General features: G+C 44.7%; 1 protein-coding gene across 1 annotated transcript; it reads right to left on the bottom strand.

Annotated features, from left to right (window-relative positions):
* Positions 1-2,824: 2,824 nt before the first annotated feature.
* Positions 2,825-14,737, bottom strand: Bcl10 (BCL10 immune signaling adaptor). Its single transcript, XM_038311986.2, has 3 exons — positions 14,475-14,737; positions 7,010-7,298; positions 2,825-4,154 (listed from the first exon to the last, which is right to left on the bottom strand). The coding sequence occupies exons 1-3, from the start codon at positions 14,529-14,531 to the stop codon at positions 3,802-3,804; spliced, it is 699 nt and encodes a 232-aa protein (XP_038167914.1). The 5' UTR covers positions 14,532-14,737; the 3' UTR covers positions 2,825-3,801.
* Positions 14,738-21,608: the final 6,871 nt, after the last annotated feature.

Raw genomic sequence — 21,608 nt, 5'->3', positions numbered from 1 at the left:
GCCTCACATTTCTAACCCCAGCACTTGGGAGGATGAGGCAGGAGGATTGCCACAAACTAGAGGCCAGTGTAGTAATTTTACCTGCTACCTTAAAGAAGTTAGTATCATTACAAATATTTAGATCCCAGTTAAGGATCCCTGGTCAAAGGTCACACACTAACAACTAGCATCCTGTCTGATTCTTACCTCCTAACACCAGACAGGGCTGTGAATTTGAGGATGGAAGGGGCTACACGGCCTTGTTCATGCTTATATTCCTAGTAATTATTTCAACGGCCATCCACGGGCGACATCAATGAATATTGCTGAGTCAAAAGTTATGAGAAAATAGGTCTGAGTGTTTCTAAAATAAGTTCCATCCAAGTACCTAGACTGAGAGATAAAGATGTTCTCAAAGTATAAAGTCCTGGGTTCCCCCAATCATCTTTAGTTCTGGCTGTGGTGGTAATAATTTGTAATCTCAGCCCTCGGCAGTGAGGGCTCGAGGATCAGACACCCAAGGCCACCCTTGTTTATGTAATGAGCCTGAGGCTACCTCAGGTTATTCTGAAATTCTGTTTCAAAAGCAAACCAACTAGGAATGAGAGCTCAATGGACAAGCACGTAAAACAACAGAATTTCAAGAAAACTTGAAAGTGGCATCAAGATGCTGGGATGGCAAAGCCTCTCCGACAGGAGATAAAAATCTCTAGTAATAAAATAAGGACTCAGAGTTGAGTATCAGGGGCTGGGGAGATGGCTCGGTCAATAAAGCGCCTGCTGCAGACATGATCGCCCGAGTTTGGGTTCCCAGCACCCACCGAGAAGCTGGATGTAGTGGTGTGCGTTTCTAACCCAAGGGTGTGGGAGCAGAGCCAGGATCCCAGGATCCGCCAGGCTAGCCAAATGGTGAGTTCCAGGCCAAGCGAGTCGCTGTCTCCAAAACGTAAGACTGAAAGCGACTGGAGACATCGAACATGGACCTCTGGCCTCCACACACAGGCACACACAAACATGTACTCACACACATCGACCTCTGACCTCCACACACAGGCACACACAAACATGTACTCACACATCGACCTCTGACCTCCATACACAGGCACACACACACACACAAACATGTACTCACACATATATTACACACACAGACATCAACCTCTGGCCTCCATACACAGGCACACACAAACATGTACTCACACACATAGTACACACAGAGACATCGACCTCTGACCTCCACACACAGGTACACACAAACATGTACTCACACATAGTACACAGAGACATCGACCTCTGGCCTCCACACACAGGCACACACAAACATGTACTCACACACATAGACCTCTGACCTCCATACACAGGCGCACACACACACACACACACACACACACACACACACACAAACATGTACTCACACATATATTACACACATAGACATAGACCTCTGACCTCCACACACAGGCACACACAAACATGTACTCACACATATATTACACACACAGACATATACCTCTGACCTCCATACACAGGCACACACAAACATATACTCACACATAGTACACACACAGACATAGACCTCTGACCTCCATACACAGGCGCATACACACACACACACATAGCACACATAGATCTTTGACCTCCATACGCAGTCACACACACACACACACACACACACACGTACTCACATAGTACAGTACACACACAGACATCTGGCCTCCATATGCAGGCACACACAATGTACTCACACATATATTACACACAGACATCGACCTCTGACCTCCACACACATACTACACAGACATTGACCTCTGACCTCCACACACACAAACATGTATTCACATATATACTATACAGTTATTTAATAAAACAAATGAAAAATGCAAACAAAACTAAAAAGATTAAAAAAACAAAGAGTCAACCTAAGTTACTAACCGCCACTACCCTGGCCTGCTTGGCCCTTCTAGTACTATGCTAAGGATGAGACACACCCCCTGCAAAGCCTGAGGAGGCTCTCTTTTTTATGCCCCAACAACGAGACACTCTAGAAAAGGCACTGGCCTTTGTGCTTGCTAGGGCTGGGAATGGAAGGAGGCAGAGCAGGTGCATCAGGAAAGATTTTTTGAAGCAGTGAAAATAAACTACTTGGCTAGGACACTTTTGGGGTAGATATGTAACATATATTCCTAAAAACTTGCAACTCAGACAACCAAGGGAGGACCCAGATATGGACTTTGGTTAATAACAATGCATCAATATTGCCTACTGGCTGAAACAAGTTACCACATCAATCAATGTAAGTATGGGGAACAGGGAGGAAGAGGATTTAATAAATTATTTTGCACAATTTTTCTGTTAAACCTACAACTGCACAAACAGCATGCTTTTAACAAAAAGCAATTTAAAAAGTGAACGGGGGAAGTATGATTTTTATACTGTGTTAATGTGTATTCCTAAAAAATAACTTGTACTACTGTATCCGTTAGCTTAGTAACAAAGTACAGCCTACTAGGGAGTCAAGGCATCTTCTCAATTTATAGCTCCTCTACTGTCTCTCCTCCCTGCCACTTTTAAAGAGTCTTGACTACAGCCTCTGGCTGACCTTGAACTCACTGTGTAACCTCAAACTCACTATGCTTCTGCTTCTAGTTCCCAAGTGATAGAATCATAGGCATGTTGGCTTTGAAATACTGTTTTCTATTTTAAAAACCAGTATATATAAGAAGGGTTAGACATTCGAAAATCAGACATTTTGAGTTTTTGACTCTGAAACATTACTACCTTAAAATTTTTTATTGTTAATAGCAACTTTTCATTTCTTACATTTTAAATAGAAATATATAGAAGGTGGATGTCAGAAAATATGTATTTATAATTTAAATGAAAACAATCAGCATTTTTAAATGTGTAAAGTTAGTCAAACTTTGTAATACAATAAAAACACAGCTGCAGCCAGTGGCTGCTTGATGAAAATATTAGAAACAAAATTATCACATATTCCAAAAGCAATTTTCTAATTACTTTATCCATATAGCAGTGTTCATCGGAAAAGAATGAGAGGCTCAGAGGAAGTATTTTTAACCAATTACAAGTACTGTTAATTAGTTACAAGTAATATCCTATTGGGATATTCCGTTTTTTTTTTTTTTTTTTTTCTGTGTAGCTCTGGCTGTCCTGGAACTCACTCTGTAGACCAGGATGGCCTTGAACTCAGAGCTCCGCCTCTGGGATGAAAGGCAAACACCCACTGCCCAGCCAGAATGACATTCTCCAGAGCCAAGAATGAGGACGCGAAGGCTGAAATCCAAAGGCACTTAGTCGGCTGGCAAGAGCAGTACAAAATGAACTGTGGCCACAGGAGACTCAATGCCATCAGGTGCTCCTGTAGAACCTGAGGCTTCTCGGAACCAAGGAGCGGGAGACTCTTCTTAATGCCTGGCTTTCCAGAGCGTACTGCTGAGATGTACAGCCAGATCATTGGGGAAAATATCAAACTGAAAATATGTAGCATAAATGTGCTAAGAAACATTATTCTCAGCCCATGAGTTGATTTCTCAAATTGAGAAATATATTGATAAAATCAGTCTTATAAAAAGTTCAAAATACTAAACATCTAAAAGAGAAAAGGGCCAATACAGAGAAGCACATACCCATGATTTATGCCCAGCTACACCTAGTGTGCGTCTTTAAGAAATCCTATTTACAGAGATGTGCACACTGTGACTTAGGACACATGTGAAGCGTGAGCGTACTGTTACAGTGGTTTTATAAAAAGATTCTATCATTCACAACTTGTTCCAACACTCAGACACTAGGCAGTGAAGGTCACTGGCGTGAGAGAGCACGTGACCGTAAGGGCAGAAACATCTCGCTCGAGTTTCCACAAGTTCCTCCTTCCAACTGCAGATCTGGGGGCAAAGCAGGGGCCCCGGGGTCCCCAGGTCGAGGAAGAGTGCCAGAGGAGAAGCTGCTGCTTTCAGTTCTGCCAACTTCCAGGACTGGCAAATTCAGAGAAGACTCGGTGGAGAAAAAGGGAGCGGTGCTAGATTCTCCTTCCGGGTGGTACGTGACCATGGATGCTCTCTGCTTTTCTGAGAAATTACTCTCATCTGAATTGGACCTGGAAAGGTTGTTGGTGGCTGCAGCTGCAAAGGGCTCACAGCTGCTGCACTGCAAGCCTACAACAGAGCATCCAGAAAGCAAATGAGAAAGGAACCAAAATGGACACGCCTCCCACCCTCTAACTCCTCGAGGACTGTGAGCTAGTTCCCGTACCACCTTAGTACGTTGTTTGCGGCAGGGTCTTGTGTAGCCCAGGCTGGCTTCTGCAACCGCCGCCTAAGAGCTGGGATTAGAGGCTGCCCCTTGATGTTCAGCAGCAGGATTTCAGCTGCAATCTACAAATGCTGCTGTCACAATCCTCTGCAAACCTCACTTGCTCTCTGACAAGAATACTACTATTTATACTGCAGGCTAAGGCCGCCACCTCAAGGCAGCTAACTCAATGTCACGTTGTTCACATTCAATGATTACTTGCATAGTTGACAGCTGAAGGGTAGGGTGGGGTAGGAGGCCAAGTGGCTCAAAGGTTAAGAGCTCTGGTTGGTCTTCCAGAAGACCCTGGTTCAGTTCCCAGCATCCACATGGTGGTTCACAACCATCTGTAACTCCAGTTCCAGGGGAGCTGATGCGCTCTTTGGACTCTGCAGGCACCAGGCATGCAAGTGCAGGCAAACAACTCAGACATATCAAAAAAAAAAAAAAAAAAAAAAAAAGGCCTTTAAAAGAAAAAAAAAGGCAAGCAGCTGTTCATAGCTAATTTTATTTCCATTGAGAGAGGGCTCACTGCTGGAAATATTATTGTAAGGTGTGTTACTTTTGTTTATGTTGCATTTGTCTAACTCTGTGAAGCTGGGTTACTCTGCCTGTTTCCAACACCTGACGGTCCAATAAAGATCTGAACAGCCAATAGTGAGGCAGGAGAAAGGATAGGCGGGGCTTCCAGGCAGAGAGTATACAGAAGGATAAAACTGGGAGAGGGGTTCAGGAGTACCCCGAGAAGGAGGAGGACATCAGGGGCCAGCCTCCCAGCTACACAGCAATTCACACAGTGAGATTTAAAGAAATAAGTGTACGGAAAAACACAGCAGCCAAAAGGTAGATGGGATAATATAAGAAAAGCAGGCAAGGAACAAGCCAAGCTAAGCCTGGGCATTCATAACTAAGATGAGCCTCCGCGTGTGATTCATTTGGGAGCTGGGTGATGGGCCCCTCCACAGTCGAAAGAGTGTAACATGTTATTACTACAGCTCACCGTAGGTTAGTACTGCAGTTGCTAAGCAACCCAGGGCGACCTGAACTCTGAGTCTTCCTGCTTCAGCCTCCTGAGTGCTAGGATTACAACTACCATTTTTATCTAAGAAACATTCTTTAGCATTCTGGCAAAAAATATTATTATTTTATTAAAAACAAAATGTAATCAGACATATACTCAAATCTTACAAGCCAGGCAGTGGTGGTGCACACTTTTAATACCAGCACCTGGGAGGCAGAGGCAAGTGGATCTCTGTGAGCTGGAGGCCAGCCTGATCCACAGAGTGAGTTCCAGGACAGGCCCCAAAGCTACAGAGAAACCCTGTCTTGAAAAAGCAAAAAACACCTTACAAGTCAATAAATGGCATTACTGGTTCTTAAGTGTTAGAACCGAAGAGGATTTAGTGACCTGAGACACTCGCTGTTAGTATTAGTATTAGGGTTGACAAAACTGGCACTGAACAGGCAAGCCATGCAGTGTTCCAGGACTGCCGTGCACAGTGGGAGCTACAGGTAGCCAGCGACCATCGCGGCTCAAACAACAGTGCTTTCTCCAACCATGGAATTGTACCATGTCCTGCTGGTCTAATGGACAGTCAGCCCAGACAGGATGGATGCAAACACTGCTTGTTACGCCTAGCACACAGGCAGTGCAGCTGTCTTCAGGCACAGCAGCCCCGGCGGTGAAACCAATGAAATCTAAAGTGAATTTGCAGGTCATCTTTTCTGCTAATTTTTTCACTATTAGACACACCCCTTTCCCCATCTCTGACTCACTGGTTTTTTCGAAACAAGATTTTAGAAAGTAGCACGGGTTGATCTAAAAAATCACAGTCCTCTCGTAAGCGCCCAGATGTAGACCACCAAACCTGACTCAGATGCTGGTCATAAAGCTCGTGAAGGGGAGACACAATAAAGACATCCAGATTCAAGTTTCTTACAGGCAGAGCCTTCAATAACTCACTTCTCTATTGCCAACGTCAAGAGGAACAGGCACAGTTATAGCCTATGCACACGTAAGCTTAGGCTACAACTGTGTGTATGTGTGTGTGTAACTCGGTGCTCTGGAGAAATGGGGAAGGGGTGGGAGTATCATCTTGGGGATTTAAACTGAGCAGAGTTCTACACAGTGTCCCATCAGAGAGTGCCGTGGGCTGAGGGTGAAATGGGAGGTGTCTTGCTCCTCTCTGGCCAGTCTCAGGTCCCATGCCTCTCACAAGCTGACTGGTTTTAAATTCATGTGTACTTTATGCAGGATTCTTATAAGCATGTGCCAATCACTGCTTCTGATTAACTGGTGGGAAAATCACAGAGACAAGCTCAGGCAAACTTAAGAGCCATGGCCTATAGATTGTCCTTCGGTGGTCAGGACAGAGTATGGCTCTACATACTAGGCTGACCTGGAACTCACAATGTAACCCAGGTTGGCTTTGAACTTGTGGCAGTACTCCTGCCTTGGCTTCCTACGTCTAGGAATATATAGGCATAAGCCACAGAGCTCCTCTTCTTAAAATGTAATGTAATGGTGTTTTTGAACTTATCTGAATGTAACCTGAATGAATTACGTTTAAGGCACATTTTAGAAACAAGCTTCTTAATCTTAAGTGAATACAAATGCAGCCAACTGGGTTTATATCACTGTTGTAACATTATAATGTATCTGGTAAGAACGTAAATTGAACTAGTTCTGACCCTTAGCTTGCTGCACAGCATCCCTCACCTCTGAGATGCTCCAGCTTTATATTACGAAGCTTTAGCACTTCATCCGTTATCTTCTGAATCAGGAAGTTTTGTGTTTTCTCCCTGCGAATGGATTCCACGAGGGTGTCCAGTCCCTTGGGGTTTTCCTGTAAGTAGTCTAACAACTTCCCAGCTCTTTTTCTACTTGAAGTTCGGCAAGAAATTTCTTCCGTGTCTTCTCTACTGAGTATTTTTTTTGCACGTAGATGATCAAAATGTCTCTCAGCTATGATTTTCTCACACAGGTAAACACGTAAATTTTCTAAAGCCTAAGGGACAAAAGAAAATATGCTTAAGCATTACTTTGTAACACATGGAAAAACACAGCGGTGACTGGTTATTAGAGAGGACTCTTAGGCAGTATGAGGCAATGCTCTGAGGTCAGGAGGGTTGGGCCCCAGACACAAGTGGGTCCCACACAGTCCCCAGACTCCGCTGTCCAGGTCTGGTTCATCTTTTATCACACCTGAAAACTAAGACCCAGCTGATGGGAGGAGGGCCTGCAGAAGCTAGAGTCTGCAGAGGTTTTCTTTACCCCTAATTTAGGGGTAAAGAAAAAAAGGTCTTTAGATTCTAGTAACTATTAAGAAAGGAATTTCACAATTAGGACCAGGGAGAACAACGTGGTGTATAGTATCACAATTTGCAACTTTCTAATGTTATTAATTTTTACATCACCTCACTGGGAAACCAGTATAAACAAACAAAACTCAAAACTCCAAAGGGCCCAGATGTCTGGCTGTGAGGTCAGCTAGAAACCTATACAACTCATGGAGCCAGTCTTTGTGGGAAGAAGGAAGGGATGCACAAAGAGGAACATAAAGGAATAGGAGGGAGTGCTGGAAAAATTAAGAAAAAGGAGACTAGAGGAAAGCCTAGATTAAGAGAAGCTAGTTCAGGCTGGCCTTAACTGAAACATGCAAACAAAATGGTGCACGTATCAATGAGGTAGCGTGTAATTAATGCTCATGCATACAGTGTGAACTGTTTAAATCAGGTCCATGTTTGTCTTAATAAACGATGATGATAATCAGATGCCAGTCATTACATATTCATGCCTGCTTACTAGACACATGATTTTGGGCTAATTACTTAAGTCCTCTGTGCCTATTTCTGCATGTGATAGTTCGAAGGAATAAATTAATATGCAAATTGCTTAGAAATTGCACAGTACATACTATGCGATCGATCCTGTTAGGGATAATGATAATGGTGATTAATATGACTCACATTTATAATGAGCTAAAGGCAGTGGAAGATTTCAGTAGAGCCTAGTTACTAAACAATGGCAGGGAAGCTGCCTCATTTGGAGGTTTCTTAAAGATTTTTAATCTCCTGAATTCCCACACACATTTATTTATCCACACAACAAACGTTTTATGTGTAAGTTCCTAGCATGAACATAAGGAGACGAACAAGAGCTGCACACTGTATAAAAGTGCTCCCAGTTCAGCTGGGGAATACACAGCACACACGCAGTAGTTACAGGACCACATGATGCAGCCCTGCACAGAGAGACCACTAATCAAGAACAAGGAAAGCACAGGTGCACGGCTCCCTCCAGGCTGGGGATTTAGAAAGGCCTGAAGCTGTGCAGCAGCGCAGTGGGGAAGAGCTACAGTGTGCATCTGACATGGAAGACTTTACAACATGCTGAGGAATGTTTCTTGTAATCCAGAGGAAGAGTCATCAAACGTGTATAAATAAAAAGCAATAGGACACTTTTAGAAAGGATTAGGGGGAACCAAGATTGGGGTCAAAGGAAACAATCAGAAAATTGCCACGACAGCACAGAAGGCATTTTGAATATACTGAAAGTACTGTGAATGTGGGTGAAAGATTTTATTTAAAAGATGAACTTGAAAAACTCCTATGGCCCTTTTTACCATGTACGCTGACAAGTCAGCTTTATGTCTGTGATCAAGATGTTTTCCACTGTGACACCTCAAGACACTTCAAACTCAACATGTTAAATCCAAGTGTATCTTCCTATCGTTCTCCTGTTCTCAGCGCATTTGGAATTACACCATCCACCAACCCCAATTCTTCTTCACTGCTGCCAATCACCACCACTCCAGCACGGCTGGCACTGCCTGACACAGGTCCTTATATCCTGGAGGGCTGATAACAGAAAAGCAACATTTTCTAACTCTCTCCTTTCTCAAATCTCTCTTTCAGACATCATCTAGACTTTTACAAATTTTCAGGAGGAAATAGACATCTGAACTGTTATATAAGTTACAGCGACACTGTGTTCTGCCTGTGACTTACTGGGTATTCCTGAACAAGCTAAGAAGCTGAGAGCACTGGGACTAGAAAGGTGGCTCTGCGGTTAGGAGCACTTGCTGTTCTGCAGTGGATCTGGGTGTTTGCGAGTGTCCACACGGAGGCTTACAATGATCCACACGCTAGTTCCAGGGGATCTGACAGAGGCCTTCCAACCTCTGTGGACACCAGGGACAAGCATGGTAGGAATATATATATATATATATATATATATATATATATATATATATATATTCAAAACATTCACATTAAAAAAAAATCTAGAAAATAATTAAGGAAATGACTCGGGAATGAGATACACTTCTGTTAAAATCCTAAATCTACAAAATACTTTGATAAGTAGGTACAATTACTTCAGGGTCTTCCTTGACAAAATAAGGATGAAGAATTAAACCATCTAGGAAGACAAACTAGAATGATGTGTATGAAGGCTCAGTCCATCTTTCTCTCAAGATGTTATTTTTTTCTGCAGTGTAGTACTCCATTGTGTAAGTGGACCACATTTTCTTTATCCATCCTTCAACTGAGGGGCATTTAGGTTGTTTCCAGGTTCTAGCTATGACAAACAAATAGCTGAGCACATGTCCTTGTGGCATGATTGAGCATCCTTTGGATATATACCCAAAAGCGGTATTCCTGGGTCTTGAGGAAGGTTGTTTCCTAATTTTCTGAGAAATTGCCACACTGACGTCCAAAGGGGCTGTACCAGCTTGCATTCCCACCAGCAATGCAGAAGTGTTCCTTTTCCCCCACAACCTCTCCAGAATAAGTTGTCATCAGTGTTTTTGATCTTGGCCATTCTTACAGGTATAAGATGGAATCCCAGAGTTGTTTTGATTTGCATTTCTCTGATGACTAAGGATGTTGAACATTTCCTTAAGTGACTTTCAGCCATTTTAGATTCCTCTGTTGAGAGTTCTCTGTTTAGGTCTGTACTCCATTTTTTTTTTATTGGATTATGTGATCTTTTGTTGTCCAATTTCTTAAGTTCTTTGTATATTTTGGAGATCAGACCTCTCTGTCTGATGTGGGGTTAGTGAAGATATTTTCCCATTCTGTAGGCTGTCGTTTTGTCTTGTTGGCCGTGTCCTTTGCTTTACAGAAGCGTTTCAGTTTCTGGAGGTCCTGTTTATTAACTGTTTCTCTCAGTGTCTGTTCAGCCTCATCTCTTACAGACAGGAAAAGGTCAATGTCCAGTGACTACGGAATCATGGCAGGGAAGAGTCTTCAAAGTGTGGTAATTCAGCAGCAGTCTGCCCTAGGACTTTTGCTCCTCTACAACTGAGGCCTGACACTGTCTCATGCTGTCACGTGTCTGGTTTTCTCTCTTCATACCCTAAGCTCCTCCTCATCTTTTAAGACTGAGCTCACTGGTCATCTCTGGAGAACCCCACTTCAGCATCCAGGATGAGCTGGACACACCTCATGCAGCAACAGATTCCTACTTCTTTATCTCATTTCCCAACTCATCCCCAGACATGTCCACTCTGTCCCTGCGCTCTTACCGACGTCACCAATGATCTGCTCTTTTGACAGAACCTGTTCACCTTCATCTTTTTTGGCTTCTCAGAGCAGGGACACTGTTCCTCCAGACACAACTTCCTTGCCGAACAAATACGACAATGTCCCGATTCACTGTGGTCTCTCTCCACACCTCTCACCCCTTCGCATCTCATCTGTCGTCGTCCAGGTTTCTAGCATCAAGCTAGTACTTCTCCTTTCGCGCTCTCTTCAGACCGTCAGTCTCAGCTGGCATCAAGTCCCATTATTTCTGTGCTCTTCTTACAAAGCACCCTGAACTTCTGCTTCACCCACGCTGCTGCCTTTACCCTGATCCAAACCGTCTCTCAGGACACCTAGTCAAGACTTTCTACTTTTACTCATGTCCTAGTCCACAGAAAAGGCAGAAAGATCCTTAAAAGTCAAACAAACAAAAATCCTATTAATTCCTTAGCAAGCCTCTACTAGCAGAAAAAATCAAGTCCTTCATGAGTTTACTTAGACCACATTTCCCATCTCATCGTGTTACCTCTGTCTTCCCTCAGAGGCCTTGATGTCTTAGGTCCCTGTCAGTGAATTCTTTTCTCCTGCAGGTGCTCCTCCCCCAGCTCTGTCAGAACCTCCGGGAATCAATCTCAGGCACATCTCACCATCTCATCCAAAGTAGAATGCTTGTCTTCACAGTACTGGCCAAATTTGAAATTGTACAATTGTGTGAATGATATTTTATTTTTCAAAAATATTTATTTATTATGTATACAGTACTGTATCTGCTTGCAGGCCAGAGGAAGGTACCAGATATCATTAAAGATAGTTGTGAGCCACCATGTGGTTGCTGGGAACTGAACTCAGGACCTTTGAAGAGCAGGCAGTGCTCTTAACCACTGAGCCATCTCTCCAGCCCCATGAAAGATATTTTATTTTTCAGCTTTAATGACCTATATATTTGGAGCAGGTAAGAAGCAGTGGTGTTCTGTTTAATGCTGTATAATCTGCATTTCAGAGTGCAGTGCTTTGGATGAATGAAAAATTCAATACAATATTCTGAAATTATCATTTTATGGCTATTTTCCTTCAAGAAATTACGCTTTATTTCTTTTTCTCTTTTTCTGTGGTTTTTCGAGACGGGTTTCTCTGTAGCTTTGGAGCCTGTCCTGGAACTAGCTCTTGTAGACCAGGCTGGCCTCGAACTCACAGAGATCCACCTGCCTCTGCTGGGATTAAAGGCATGCGCCACCACCATCCAGCAAAATTAAGCTATTTTAAAAACAGGATTTTGTCTTAGTTCTTAATTTAACTGTTAGAACCAAATTACATTATGAACTTCAGACTACCATGGAATCTCTATTTGTTAAACCAAATTCAACCAAAAAAGGACATATTAAACAATCGACGAGAAGAGGGAGGAGCACAGGAGACACATTGGAGACAGAGAAGTCCCGGCTGTGGAATATTCCTTTACACTGTGTGAACATATGATTGGTTTAACAAAGAAGCTGACTGGCCAATAGCTGAACAGAATAAGGTTAGGCGGGAGAGTCAAACTGAGAATGCTGGGAAGAAGGGCATAGTTAGGAGTCTTGAGCAGAGACAGAACATAGGCATGCCTTATTGAGAAAAGGTACCAAGACCCATGGCAAAGCCTAGATAAAAATACGGATGAATTGAAAATATAAGAGTTAACTAGTAGCAAGCCTGAGCTACTGGCTGAGCATTTGTAATTAATAAAAGCCTATGTGTAGTTACTTGGGACTTGCAGCCAGGAAAAAAAGTTCGCCTACACCTGGGGGATCATCAGCAGGACAGTGCTCCCCCACAACATAAGGACTTGTGCCAAGACCCTCAGGGGATGTCTGAAACCTCATGGTACCAACCCCATACCGAAGCTCTCTTCCATAAAAACTAATCTTATCAAGACAGCTAGCTACTAAAGGACTAGCAGGCAGGTAACACATACAGTGTGATACACTGGGGAAAAGGTTTGCCTCATGGCCCTGGCCAGATGCAGTGGGAGAGTGCAGGATTTTTTTTAAGCTATTTAGAAGAGTGCTCAATTTGTACCATATAAACTTGTCACGTCCCCGTTAAGTATTTTGAGGCCATGGCTGACCACAGGCAACAGACACCACAGAAAGAAAGCCTGAAAACAGAGCCTCATGTAAATAACTTCAGCCACTTCCTAAAAGGACGCCAAGCAGTTTGGGGGGAAGGATAGTAAATAGTTCAATGACTGAAAACAGAAGAATAATTTGTATAATATTAAAACTTGGTTCCTAAAAAGCACCTGTAAATAAAGGTCTGGAGTTGAGAAAGAAGGAAGTTCAAACTGTGTGGATGAATTTTCAAGCTTGTCACAGCAGTTCTGAAAATAGGACAGACACCTGAAAAAAAAATATCTTCTGTAGCCACCTTGCCGCTCATGCATCGCTTCTCTACGGTTATGAACACCTGACACAGGTCTAAACTGGGAACTCCGGGGAGGGTAACATCAGTGAACCCACTGGACCAGAAACAGAGGTCCGCAGTGGTCTTCCCATCTGTGTCTATAGGCAGGTCTGGTCCGCCTTTGCCAGCTATAAAATGCAAAGAGATTCTCTTCCTTACAGGTTATCTTAAGGATTGTGAGAAAATTCCAAACTGTGTGAAACAGAACTGGGAGCATAGCTGTCATGTGCATGGTTTTCCTGGAATCTTTAATAAGAGTACAGTGGTTATCGAAGACCTAGTCTCAAGTGGAGTGTAAGAAGCGCCCTGCCTACTCCACCGAACAAGGGACCTACAGCGCAAGTCCCAGTCAACCATGCCAACTTTAATTATGGGTGCAGTGCAATAAACCCTACAAGGAGTAAGGGATGGTAGAAAAAAGATCTGAAGCGGAAGAACGTCTTGAACAACTTGTTGTCAAGTTCGCAAAGACGACTTTTCAATAGCACTATGGTGCTAAGCAAGAACGAATTATTGTTTTTAATGTGAATTCACGTATATTATACAAGTGGTGCTTATCTGGTTTCTTTCTTTTCTGGCAAAACACGTAACTAAAGGAGAAGAAAAACAAAACATACCGTGCCTCAAGTCATCTTTCTCAAATATTAAGGTTTCTGTGCAGTTGTGCGTGCTCTAAGCAGAAGAGGGCAATTTAGCTATTGAGTATTTTCAACGTTTACCTGGGAATCAAGCCTCGCTAGATGTACGCACACCCCCCTTCATTTAAATACGTGGGCGTCTGCTTACTAGGGGAATTCCAGGCTGTGCTTTCAGCTGGCGAGCTTTCTGCAGCCCCCCGGACAGACGAGTTTCCCCCAATCTGCTCTCCTGCCGGGGCACACCTGGTTCAGCGTCTGCTCCTGACAGAGTCCTCCGTGGGCCCTAGCGAAGCAGCTCCCGCGGGGGTGAGCTGGGGTGGGGGGGATCAACAGGGTGCAAGGGTGCAGAGCCACCGGTGAGAAGCGGATGGCAAAGAAACACCCAAGCCGGCGCCGTGGACTCACGGCTGGCTGCTGGGTCACTTCCAGCCAGCCCCGGGATGCAGCAGACGGGTTGTGCAGTGTGCCCCGACCTTGCGTTCTTCCGACCCGAAGTTCCCCGTCGCTCGGCTCCGGGTTTCCGCTTTCCTCCATCCCCGCCCGTCCCGCTGCGCCCATCCCGGCCGAGCTACTCACGTCCTTCTTCACTTCAGTCAGGTCCTCCTCTGTTAGGGACAGCGCGGGAGCCTCCATGGCCGAGGCCGGGATGGCGTCCTTCCGGTCCGCGCCGCCCCGCCCAGGCTGAAGGCTCCGGTCTCCCGGGTTCAGGCTGTGACTCGAAAGGGACCAGGAACAGATCCGGGGGAACGGCGGCCTCCCGGAACACAGAAGTGGGGATCTCAGCGCCCCACTTCCGGCCCCGCCCCGAGGCCTGCGGTGCCGCACTCCGCACCCCTCTACGTCCTTAGGCTAGAACGCCGAGCGCAGGCGCCACCCTTCTTGAGGCTGGTCTGCCTCCAGGCCCCGCCCCACGCACGGGTTGGCCAATCAGGGCTAGCCCGCGGTTCCCCACTTGTCCCTTTTTCCGGAGTGGCTTCGAAGGCAGAGGACATCCCTAGCCACTCCCACGTGTTATTTGCATAAGGTTGCGGATTGGTTCCCCTGAGAAGGACTCGTCCCCGTGGGCGGGGCCTTAGCCTCGGTTTAGCGGGCTCTCCCCGCCCCCGCACACTCCTCATTTGGGTGGAGTGTGGGCTGAGTCGGCCTGGGCTGTGCTTCTGTTTTCCAGATGTTGCAGAATGATTTCCTGTTGTTGGGCTGGTCCAGGTTTTACAATTACTTGATCATACACAAACGCTTACAGGTATGCAAAGTATACAGGCACACACAATAGAACTCCAGGATTGAAACGTTCGAGAGCCTGGGCCGGGCCCACTGCCACCCACGACCTAGCACTTAGGGAGACTGGTACAAGAGGATCGTGAGAACAGAAAACAAAAAACAACAACAAAGTAAACAAGAATAACAGAAAAAGTGTTAAGATTAAAAACATCACCTGCAATCCCACTATTTTAGCACCGAAAGCAATGTTTGGGTACTTTTAAGTCCCTGTTCGTTAGGAACATGTTCCCTTATTAACCTATGGAATAGAGATAAATTTAATTAGCTTTTAGGGCCTCTATATATTTAAGGTTCTGGAGCTACCTGGTGCACAGTTGCACTCTCGTTTGTTTTGATCTTTTTTTTTTTTTTTTAATCATTGCTCACCAAGCAAGAGTTTTAGGTACTTTATGATGGGGAAGTTATTTTACTGGAGGCCAAATGGTTATTCCCAGAATGGCGTTCTAACCTGTAGCAGCGTGTGGAAACATACGAGGCGGTTGATGAGGAGCTCCACGTAGCGTCCTACGCCAGAAATGATCATATGCGCAAAGTGGTGTCTCTGCAAGTGTGGATTCAGGCGACAAGAGGGCCAAAGGCAAGCTTGGGAACCCGGATCTTTATATGAAACAAAAGAACCGGAAGTGGCTTACAGCCACACCTATGCAGTTTTTATCCGAGCAGAGGAATCTTGGCTTTTACATTATGTTTCGTGTCTTTTTTCACTCTGAAAGGTAGTAGGATAGTCTCTGTGTGGTTAGTCATCCAGCATCTTGTTATCACCCAGTTTGCTTAATCATTTGCCCTTCCGTGGAACAGGCATTTGTCAATGCTAACCACACCCCAGACATTCTTCTAGGTTTTGGTGAATAACACAGACCAAACATCCTTTTCCTTAAGCTGGGGTGGGGTGGCATAAACTAGCTAGGCGTTTTGTCCAACCAGTTATCTGCATCTGGCCCCAGGATAGCTATAAACTTGACGAAATCATAAACTTACTTAAACAATTATGGAATTTTTTCTTTTTTGCAATATTTTTTTTTGCATCTTAAATATCTGGATTTTGTGTTTGAACTCTGTAGATGATATTATCCTGTCTCAAGATCAAAAGATTGGATGTAGTTGTCAGCACTTGGGAGGCCAAGATGGGATTGTCCAAGATCAAGGCCATTCTGGGCTACTTAGTAACTTATGGGACAACCTGTGTCTCCAACAAGCTGAAAAGCAAAAAATAAAATGTTTCCTCATGAAATTTGTATTAAAATATGTGTTTGTTTGGGGTAAAAAGGTCGACATTTGAAAAGTTTTATGTGTTTAACATGTTAGAAGCTCATAAATGCTAAGAGGAAAAATAAAGAAGGGAAATAGGTGGAGATGAAGACCTCCCTGAGAGAAGGGATAAAGTTCCCACCTGCAGGAAGTGAGGGAGGAGCCCCGCGGACGCAGCGCAAAAGCTCCAGGAGTGGAGAGCACCGCCACTAACACAGGCTCCGTGTGATGTGGAGATGAACTCTTGTGTGCCACGGTCAGGGTTTAATGGGACTTTGCTCTGAGTCACACAGGTAAACTCTGAGTCAGAAGGGAAGCCACCAAGGCTTCAGAGCAGAGGAGCGATAGATGCAATCTTCGCTTGAGGATGGCTTTCACTGTTGGAGGAGGTGAAGGAAGGTAGCCAGGGCGACAAGCTGCTCTAACGTAAACCCCATGAGGTAGTGGCTGGGGCTAGGTGGGAGCCGTGAGGGAGCGGAGAACACCTGGAAGAGAAGGGGAGGGGTCGATTGGATTTTGTTTTGAAAGGCTCGCCATAGCCATCAAAAGAGAATAGGCTGCAGAAGCGTGGAAGGAAAAGAAGCAGCTCCACCCACCCAAGCATAGAGCACCATGGTGAACACTCTCCATCATCACTTTTGGTCATGAAAGATTATCAAGCAATTTCCCTTTTCTTCCTTTGCAGCCAGGTCTATGTTTTCCAGGCGAGCATTGAACCGGATTCAAGCTATCCTCCAACTCCAGCCTTGAGCATGATCACGGCCTGTGGTTCTCAGTCCCCGGTTTCTAAAGCATTCTCATTCCTTCATCAGGAAACTCATTTCCCCTTTGCTGCTAAATCTCAGGGCCAGACTATAACTGCTTCAAGCAAACATGCCTGGGCACTCTTTGCAATAAGTACCTCTGCCCAACCACTCACATGAACCTGCATTTCCATCTCAACTTGAACATGAGATACTGATCCTTGTATTTATTGTAGCTTCAATTTAGAAGCTGCAGACACAGGTGGGGGTGGAGGGAGGTCATAGCCTATGATGCTGGGACAGTGATGAATTGCTTAACAAGTCTCTCAGAATGTCTCCTTGTGGTTAATGTTATGCCCAGATCACGGAGTCCCCCAAAACCAAATAGGAGATGGAGTCCTGTATGTAAAAGCAAAGAGCCTTTATTCTTACACAAGTCTGCAAACTTGGACTCTCCCTGTGTTCATCGTATTGGAGTGGTCAGAGAGCCCAGAGCTCAGTTGGGGTTGAGTTTTTGTAGTAGCAAAGGTAGGAGTGAGGGATTTCTAATACTCAGGACCTCTGATTGGTTGACATTTGTCTAGGAGTGTCCTGGTGAAAAGCAATGAGTGTGTGCTGGCAGGTGATCTTATCTACAACGGTTGGAACCTTAGGAATTTCCTTTGGATGGTCTGTTCTGGGTGGTGCCTGGGACGTCTCAGTTTGTGGTCTTTCTTGGAACCGGGGTAAACTACTGAGACTCAGGCCTCTGTTGAGCTTATCATGGCTGGGTCCTACAGGTAAGGGACACAACACATAAATGAATGTCTTTTCAAAAAGGATCATGGTCTGAAGTTCCAGTGAATGTGAACTTTCAGGAAATGTTGTCCAACTTAATGCATTAGCTGTATGATCTTGGAACAATTAGTAGCAATCAATAAAGGGATTTTTTTTTTTTTTTTTTTGGTTTTTCGAGACAGGGTTTCTCTGTAGCTTTGGAGCCTGTCCTGGAACTAGCTCTTGTAGACCAGGCTGGTCTCGAACTCACAGAGATCCGCCTGCCTCCGCCTCCCGAGTGCTGGGATTAAAGGCGTGTGCCACCGCCGCCCGGCAATAAAGGGATTTTTATAGGAATTCAGGGGGAGGGAAGAATGAATCATTTACAGCTGATAAGATGTGAGACAAACAACATCTTTTTTTTAAATATTTATTTATTTATTATGTATACAATAGTCTGACTGCATGTGTGCCTGCAGGCCAGAAGAGGGCGCCAGACCTCATTACAGATGGTTGTGAGCCACCATGTGATTGCCAGGAATTGAACTCAGGACCTTTGGAAGGGCAGGCAATGCTCTTAACCACTGAGCCATCTCTCCAGCCCTGACAAACAACATCTTAAAAGCAAAACTTTAAGCTGAGTGGAAGGAATTTACCAGTGGGGTCTTAACTACTCAGTGATTTATCCCAAACCTCCTGTGGGATATAAGATACCGTCTCGAACAATACATTTCATTCCAGGTGATTGTGAACTAACTAGAAATCTCTTGTAAATAGATGATGAAAGTGACTAGCTCTGAGATATATAGGTATTCCTGCGTGCTCATGGCAAAACAATGTGGGGGAAATCCCCATCCCATCATGGGAACTCTGTGAAGGAGACCCAGGATGGTGGTGTGGGAGCCAGCCATGATAAGCTAAGTATGGGCAGGCCACCCAAAGGAAGTTCTTAACTTCCAACCATTATCACCTGCCAGAGTAGAACTCGGCCATTGATAAATTTAATAGAGGCCTGAGTCTCAGTAGTTTACTCTGAAGCAATACGTGGTAGCAGGAAAAACCACAAACTGAGATTACTGAGCACCACCCAAGAGCAGACCATTCAAAGGAAATGCCTAGCATTCCAACTGCTGTATATAGGACCACCTGCCAAAACACACTCACCAGGACCCCCCTAGACAAATGTCAGCCAATCGGGGTCCTAAACCTCGGCAACCCCTCACCCCCCCGCCTGTACTACTATAAAACCCTATTCTAACTGAGCATCAGATCTCCTGAAATTGGAGTTACAGACAGGTGTGAGCTGTCATATGGGAGCTGGGAATTGAACCCGGGTCCTCTGGAAGAGCAGCCGGTGCTCTCAACCACTGGGCTATCTCTCCAGCCCCGCCACATTTGATTTATATCACTCTGTGAACATCTGGATGAATTCTGCCTATTTTGACTGCTCTGAATGGCTATTATGAACACACACATAAAGTTTTATGAGCATATGCTTTCATTTCTTTTGTGTACTGACGTAAGAGTGGAATTTCTGGGTCACGTGCTAACCATACCTAAACTTTTAAGGGACAGTGACAGTTTCAAAACTTCTCAGTTGGTTCTAATATTGACCAATGACATCAGCAGAGTTGTGAAACTGGGGGTTCATCCTAACAACTATGGGAGACCCTCACAGAGTCCTCTGTAAGCCCTGGGGATCTGTGGAAGAGGAAAGCGGCTTCAGAGCTGATTTCTGGCTGCTTCTAACAGAGGAAGGATTATTGAGCACAGGCAGTCAATGTGTCTTAGCGGCCACACTGTTCCCAGTCCTGGTTGGGTTGACATTTACACCAATGGCTTGGCACTGGTGTAAATACCAGAAACAAGGGTTTTCAAACTTTTTGTGTGTGTATATGTGTTTATATGTGCATATTTGCATGTTTATGACTCCATATATTATACACGTGTATGCCCATGCATGGGCAATCTTTATTATCAATTTTTCTTTGTTTCAGTGTGTGTGTGTGTGTGTGTGTGTGTGGTGTGTGTACATGTGACACAGCTCACAGTCAGAGGACAACCTGTGGAAATTAGTTCCCCCCTGTGGAAATTAGTTCCCCCTATCATCCACCATGGGGGTCCTGGAGATAGAACACCAACCAGGTTTGGTAGCAACTGCTTTTACCCTCTGAGTCATCTTGTTGCTTCCCCTTCTCTCTTGAGACAAATTCTGTGATGATTAATGCTTAATGTCAACCTGATGGAATCTAGAATCGTAACCCTGTGTGCATAGCTGAGAAGAATCCTGTAGATCAGGCTAGCTTCTGGGCTTGCCTATGACAGATTATCGTGTTTAGGTCAACTGGGGCAGGAAAATTTGCTCTAAATGTGGGCAGCACCATTCCTTAAACTGAAGTCCCAGACTGAACAGAAAGGACAAAGGGACCTGGGCACTGAGATTCACCTCCATCTGGTTTCTGACTGTGGATGTTTCCAGGTTCTTCCGCCATGACATCCTCACCACGTTGTTCTGTATCCTGGAACTATGAACTAAGTAAACTCTTCCTTACTTAAGTTGCTTTTGTTGGGACATCTTATCACAGCAACAGAAGATCTGTCACTAGGATTTGGGGTTCACAGGTGAGGCTGGCCTAGCTGGTCAGTGAACCCCAGGAACCCACCAGTCTCCACCTCCCCAGCACAAGGATTGCCATACTGGCCTCGTGGATGGGCTCTGGGAATTGAACTGGGGTCCTCATGCTCTCCTGAAAGCACTTTGTGACTGAGCCATCCCCACAAGCCCACAATTTTTTCTTAGTCATAGAACCACCTCTTCCAATAAAGTCCTCATGGAAGCTTAAAGATAAAATAGAAAAAATGGAAGTGATCCACATGTCACTGAGGAGAACATGGCCTCTGTGGGCTCTGTGGCTGTATCTTAGAAGTTTCCTTTCTTGCTTACCTACCCGTCCACCTTTGGGCCACCTCAGAACACCTAGAGCCTTAGGAAACATTGCTTGGAACTACTGAGAGCATTTTCTCTAACTGGGGATAATGCAAAGCTGAGAATATAGTAAGTGAAATGGCAGACAGGGGGCTAAAATGAGCTGTAATAGAGATCAGCAAAAAGCAAATGAAATGCAGAAAATGTGGATACATCAAGAAGTGGGGCTTTCTTCATGTAGCACATGCACGCATGTGTGCGTGCACACACATACACACAGACACACAGAAAACTTGCTCCCCTGCCCCACCGTGTATGTATGTGTGTGTTTGAGAGAGAGAGAGAGAGAGAGAGAGAGAGAGAGAGAGAGAGAGAGAGAGAGAGAGAGAGAGAGAGAATTGACAGAAGGTAAATCAAAAGCCAGAAGGCTGGGTGTTTGGCCTAGTGGTTTCGACAGTGCTTCCAGTCTTTATACTCAGCTTGTCAGAGGCACATACACCCAGAGACTCCTGCAAAATGGCAGAGGCTTGGCTTAAGGACAGAAAATGGCTATTTTTCTCTTTATCCTAGGCTGGTAGAGCTAGAAGGGAAGTGGCTAAGAGCTCACCTGTTTGACTAATATCTAGTCTTCTCTTCGGCTAGACCACAGCCTCAGCAGGGCTAACACCTTATCCTGAGACAGTGCCTGACATGTTGATAAAGACACGTTTTTAAAAAAAATCTATATTTATTTATTTTGGGAGGTCTTGGGGATGG

Source organism: Arvicola amphibius, chromosome 14, assembly GCF_903992535.2.
Source record: "Arvicola amphibius chromosome 14, mArvAmp1.2, whole genome shotgun sequence".
NCBI classification, from domain to species: Eukaryota; Metazoa; Chordata; class Mammalia; order Rodentia; family Cricetidae; genus Arvicola; species Arvicola amphibius.
This window is presented reverse-complemented; position numbering and strand designations above follow the sequence as displayed.

Excerpts from the sequence above, each read along its gene's own strand:
- Bcl10 (XM_038311986.2), bottom strand. The coding sequence starts at position 14,531 with ATGGAGGCTCCCGCGCTGTCCCTAACAGAGGAGGACCTGACTGAAGTG. Across the intron at positions 7,299-14,474 it reads TGACTGAAGTGAAGAAGGAC|GCTTTAGAAAATTTACGTGT; the intron begins GTGAGTAGCTCG and ends TTTGTCCCTTAG. Across the intron at positions 4,155-7,009 it reads AAAGCTGGAGCATCTCAGAG|GCTTGCAGTGCAGCAGCTGT; the intron begins GTGAGGGATGCT and ends GCTCTGTTGTAG.